Source organism: Octodon degus, unplaced genomic scaffold, assembly GCF_000260255.1.
Source record: "Octodon degus isolate 3935 unplaced genomic scaffold, OctDeg1.0 scaffold00025, whole genome shotgun sequence".
Classification (NCBI taxonomy): domain Eukaryota; kingdom Metazoa; phylum Chordata; class Mammalia; order Rodentia; family Octodontidae; genus Octodon; species Octodon degus.
Window position 1 is genome coordinate 415,619 of NW_004524601.1, and position 5,842 is coordinate 421,460.

A 5,842-nucleotide genomic window follows, 5' to 3' on the forward strand; every position below is an offset into this window, starting at 1 on the left:
TGGCATGTGGTGCTGGGGGATTGAACCGAGGTCCCTGATGCTTTGCTAAGCTTGTTCTAAGTAGGTGCTTTAGACCACTGAGCCATCTCTCCAGCCCCACATGTTTTGTTTAAAATAAATACTGTTTTAAATATACACTTGCACTTCTGCTTATTGTCTTTGCGATTTCAAAACCGTGGTGTGACCAACAGCACAAGCGGTAGGACCACGGCTGGAAGAGGTAGCATTTGCAATACCTTTCCACATTTTCTTGTCTTTGTTTTCTTTTGCTCTTTGAGACAAGGTCTCACCACGCAGCCCAGGCTGGTCTTGAGCTCACAAGGCTCCTCCTTCCTCAGCCTCCCGAGTGCTGGGTTACAGGCGTGTACCATCATGCCCAGCTCCACAACTTCTTGTCTTGAAACAGTGTAAAGACATCCTCACTCAAAATTTGTTTTTGAAAATAAAAGTTATATAATCTAAAATTTTCAGTAGAAAATCTTTTTAAAATTCAGATTTTCAAAAGCCAGAGTAAGACATGTCAAGCAATCATGTGTGACACAAACACTGCCTGTAAACTGGGACAGGCGTGCAAGCCAGTTCACCACAGAGCCTGGCCACTGCCAAAGCTGCTGCTGCCAGCAACCCTCACCGCTGCATCACACCACTCACTGCTATCTGTCTTCTCAGTCACAAGACCTAACATCACCCGAGCACTGTGGAATGTGACGCACTTGCTGTGGCTGGACCACAAAGCGCCCCGAGCGCTCACGCACTGGTGCTAGCCGTGGCACTGTGGGAAACAGTGACACCCTAAGATGAGGCCTAGTTGAGGGTGGGTCACTGGGGTATGTCCTTGAGAGGCGCACCAAGGCTGCCCTCTCTCTTCCAGGCTCCTATGAAGGGAGCGGCTCTGCCCACCAGTGTTCTGTGCACCACAGGCCCTGAGCGGCTGAGCCAACAACTATGGGCTGAACCTCTGCAACCATGAACCAAAATAGAACTTCCTCCTCTAAGATGAGGGACTCAAGTATTTGTCACAGCAGTGGGCTGCCGACCAACAGTGTCACTGAGGCTAAGCTCCGGACGTTAGGGCTGCCTACTGCATGTGTCAGCCCCCCCCCCACGCCCTCAGCCAGCCTCGGGAACCAAGGCCAGTAGGAAGCTGTGGTGACCACAGGCTCTAATAACAAACACCAGTAGTATCAGCATTAAATATTGGGAGCATTTGTGTAACACCTTATCAAAAGTTTTTCCTTTCATTTTGTCTGATAGGACCCAAACTTCTGTGAATCAAAGGGAAAAAATAAACAATCAGCACGCTGAGCAAACCCAGGCAAACTGTGTAGGACCCTCACTCAACTCCTCCCCACAAACATCTGGGCCAACCGTGGCCGTAGCTGCTACAAAGTTCCCAGTCCAACAGATGTGCACAGGAACACTTCATACAGACGAGGGTACTGTTTGACAATCTTGGAGACTCACACGCCCCACTTGGGAGAAGCAAGAATGGTTATTTGTCCCCATGACAGTTGTGGCTTTCAGGCGTAATGTCCAGGTACTTGCTGGAGGGCTCCACAGAGAGCTTTGGGGCATTTGCCAGATCTAGAATTTAGCCTAACAAAAGCACTACGATCCAGAAACATAGGAACCAGGAACCAGACTACAGGCCCAGGACATCAACACCAAAAGACAAGTGCGTCTGAGGGAGATTGTGTCAGTAGTGTGGTGAGCTGGACGTGGAGCCAAGATCGGGCCTGATGTGCTGGGGACACTGGGAACCAGGCGGGGGCAGCCAGGTCTGGTGCCAAGGGTGCTGGGTACTGCTAGAGCTAGGCCTGAAGGACTTGGGCCCTGCTCTCTCCATCTGGTTCTGCCACAGGACTCCGCCCACTAAGGGGGCCACAGTTCCATGTAAATGAGCACACAGGCACTTTCTCCTTTGCTCCCCCTGCTACTATTTTTCTACAGAGAAGGCTCAGAAAGTGAGCTTGATTTAGTGAGTGTCCCAGACACGGAGATGCTGTGCAGAATGGAAATCCCGGGGCTGGATTTCTAGACCCTGTGCTCTTTGTGTAACAGCAGCCTTACACGCAGGGCGGGGAGGCAAGTGGCCCCCGGGTACGGTGTCCAACTGCACAGAAGCTGGCCGGCCTCAAGCCTGGACTTGCATGAGCAACGGGTTGGAGGCTCACCCTGACATTGTGTTGGGCTCATGTCCCGAAAGAGGCTACACTCAAATGTGCGCAGTAATGAGCTACATTGTGACCAGTTTCCTAGAAAGCCTTCTCAGCAGACCCACTGTCCATGAACTTGGCGTTCATGTAAATAATTATAAAGTCGAGCACTCCTGAGAGCACCTTCTCCTTGCTCTCTGGCTCTTCCTTGAGGAACTCCAGGCTGTGCAGTCACAATGCCCCGTGGTGTCCCAGCCTGCTCAGAGGGACAGAGGACCCTCTGCCTGGGGCTGGCTGGCGTGAGCAGTCACTCACCTCCTAGGCTTGGCTTTCACACCGTGAATGGAGGTTCTACCATGGGACTTTCCACCTCCCCTCCATGAGCCCCTCAAGGATTCACAACATGTTTCCAGGAATTAAAAAGAAAAAGTTACTCTTGGAATTTTAAAAAAAAAGTTCAAGTATATAAAAATGTTCAAAACCTTAATGTAAAAAGCCACGTGGTTTCCATACCAAGCCACCCCAAGGCATCTCTAGACATCCACCTGGCCCTAAGCAGTCCTTTCCCGTCCTTGAACTGAGGACCACAGCGTTTGCTGACAGGGTGGGGCCATTTGCTGCAACGCACACCCCACAGCTGCCAACCCGAGAACAAGGGCCAAGGTGTGTCCTGATGCCCGCGCCCTGACCAAGCCTCGCTGAAGCCAATACTACCTACAACGGGCTCCAGGCACAAGAGACAGCACGTCCCGCCCTTGCCCTGCCAGCTGGGAGTTCCCGCACCAGCACCCAAGTGTGCAGACCAACACAGAACCTCACACTGGGCTGCAAAGATTCTGCCCAGACCCTGAACAAGCCACTCTTCACACTGAGTCATCTTCTTCCAGAGCCAAAGCTGTCCCACCCAAGGAAGTCCCTTCCTGCGTGGGCAGCCAGCCCCCTTGTCCTGAGCCGGAGTCAGCAAGGGTTAGACCTCACTGGGTGTGGAGGGAGTGGAGAGGGCACACCTTGAGCTCACTGCCAAGTACAAGGCCTTCCGAGGGGACATGCGCATGGACCCCAGGGGCAGCCGCCCAGCGCTGTGCTCAGTCGAGGCCAGCAGTTCACAGCACATGACGGAGAGCCCGGCCCCACCTGCACGTCACAGCCGGTTGTCCTCTCCAGGGTGCACAACTGAGTCTCAGGAAAGGAAGTTCCCTAACACTTAGATTTTTTTTTTTAATTTTTTAATTTTTTTAAAGGCGCGGTCTTGCTTTGTAGTTCATGCTAACCCTGAACTCACTGTGTAGCCAGGCTGGCCTCAAACACACAGCAATCCTCCTGCCTCAGCCTAACAAGCACTGGGATTACAGGTGGGCACCACCACACCCTGCTGACATTTAAATTTGTGGGAAGGGGGAAGAAAAAAACAGAATCACCATGCATCCTAAAACAAGGTGCTTCCAGTGGTAGGAGACCAGCTCACATCCACCACCGGTTCCTGGGCCAGGCAGGGGTGGGGATGGTCACAGGAGTCAGAAAAGGAGCCTTTCAAGTCCAGAAGCTGATGCACTGCTACTGTCGAAGAGCTTCCAGGGGCACAGGGAATACCACCTTCTTCCTGAGCGTGAAAGCGGGCTGAGGCATCTGCTTCTTCTGCCCGGTGGCATCCACTTGTTGGCTCACATCATGGTTGACAGCCGTTAGGATGGACAGGATGTCCTGCTGCCTGCAGGAAGAAACCATACCAGGTCTTAGGAAGAGCTGCGGCAGGTAGACACGTGGCAGCTACATTAGACGTTAGCAATGCCCTCTCTCCTCTTGGCTGAAGAGGGATAAAGATCTCAACATAACATAGTTCTGAACTTCAAGACGTAAAATGAAGCACAAAGCTCTACTCACGATCTACATACAAAGTGGAATGTGCTCACCACCAAGGACCTCAGAAGAGAAGCTGCTTCTGGACAAGAGGAAGAGAGGAGGTCCACGGAAGAGGCGGCCATGAGTCTGGGTTGGCAGACAGGTCACCCTTTCCAGAACATTCTAGGGGTGGTGGGTAGCACACCTCACCGAGGCAAATGTAGGATCTTGGGCAGAGCTCAGTTCTGAACTGTGGCTCTAGGGCTCGGCATTTGTGTGTGTCAGGCAGGCTCCTTACTTCTCTAGGCTTGTATGCCATCCGCCTTACATTTGGGACCACAACTGTCCCCGTCCTGGGACAAGCAGAGCCCTGAGACTGGCCAGTGTCCCATGACTGTCGCTTTCACATGGACATGACTCCTCTCCCCTCCTTGTCCTCTCCATCTCCATCAGTGTTTGGGGGGATGCTGCAGGCCCTGCCTGGCCCTCGACCCCATGACCCCACGTCCTTCCTCGAGCTAGCTATTTCTAGCTCTCCCTGATTTTCCCCCACACTTAGTCTCAGCTGAAGTGGAGCCTCCTTTTCAGGGAGCCCCACCCCACTGCGTTCCATTGTTCTGTTCCTTTGTTCATAGCAGGTCTCGGTCCTGGAGTCACTTATTAATTTATACTCACTGGCTTCTCTTTTTATCATGTCTTCCCCTCACTGGCTGTACCCTTCATGGCGATTCTCTGCCTCTTGCTCACTACGGCTCAGTGCCCAGCACAGCAGGCCCACATGTGCACTCCATAAGCACTGCCCTTCCCTGGAGCATGGATGCTGGCCTGAGGACCCCAGTGCAACCGTTTGGAGGGCTGTGAGGAAGAGTGAGAAGCCAGCTTGGCTCAAGGTTCCTACCCTAAGCTGCCAGAGCACTGTGGCCGTGCTGGAAATGGGGACCGAGGAGCCAGTGTGCCTGCTGAGAGCCATGAAGAACTCGAAAGATGTACACTAAACGTGTGCTCCAGGGGCAGCACAGACACAGGGTGCTGGGGGGGGGGCTGGCGCAGGCAGTCATTCACAGCCCAGCAAACACCCAGCAAGCCCAGCATTAGATAGGATTGATACTGGGCTCTGAGAATACGAAATTGAACAAAGCAGGGGTTCAGAGATGTGTGGACTAGAGGTAGTGATCTGGGGGCACTTCATGGAGGTACCCAGAGTTTCTAGATACACAGAGGCTGCCAGAGGGGAGAAAAAACTGCAAAGAGAGAGAAAAGGGTGTCCGAGGAAGAACCAGGGAACAGATGAGCTGCACATGGCAGAGACAGAGGGAAGGTCTCAGAGCAGTAGCAAAGACAGCACAGACACTCAGTAAATACGGCTGAGTGGTAAATTAATAAAGGAGAAAGAAATCTAAGATCCTCTGCCTTTGTTCACAGAGCTCCCCCTGCCCAGCATGCCTTCTTCCTGGATTCTCTGCTTAACATTTATTTGTCATCTCTTGAAGCTTCTTCTGATCCTCTAAATCAGGGTTCCCATAACCCAGGCCTCACAATGTGTGTGTATCACCTGGATGCCCATGTCTGTCTATTTGTTTTCTAAACCATTAAACTGTGAGGTTGTGAGAAACTTGAAGGCAAAGCCTATGTCTTTATCTCAAATTCTGTATTTCCCTTTCCAGGTCTGTGCTGGTGCCCAACACAGATTGGATGGATAGATGTATGAATGGATGGATAATGTATGGGTGGGGGGATGGGTAGGGAGATGGATGGTGGGTAGGTGGGTGGACAGATAGTGGAGGGGTGGATGGTCAGGTGGATGGATGGATAGTGGATGAGTAGGGGGATGGGGGATGGGTGGGGGG

At 52.3% G+C, this 5,842-nt stretch overlaps 1 protein-coding gene and 1 pseudogene across 4 annotated transcripts in view; both read right to left on the reverse strand.

Annotated features, from left to right (window-relative positions):
- The window catches only part of LOC111816025, an 18,125-nt pseudogene extending 14,855 nt beyond the window's left edge, over window positions 1–3,270 (reverse strand).
- A 232-nt stretch (window positions 3,271–3,502) lies between these two features.
- Casp10 (caspase 10) overlaps window positions 3,503–5,842 on the reverse strand; it is a 23,090-nt gene continuing 20,750 nt past the window's right edge. For 3 of the 4 annotated variants that reach the window (XM_023712396.1, XM_023712398.1, XM_023712395.1), the window contains exon 8: window positions 3,503–3,864. In XM_023712396.1, the coding sequence (XP_023568164.1) occupies window positions 3,711–3,864 (154 nt within the window). In that variant the 3' untranslated portion in view covers window positions 3,503–3,710. The remainder of the gene's footprint in view (window positions 3,865–5,842) is intronic. The other variant, XM_023712399.1, reaches the window with a different exon arrangement.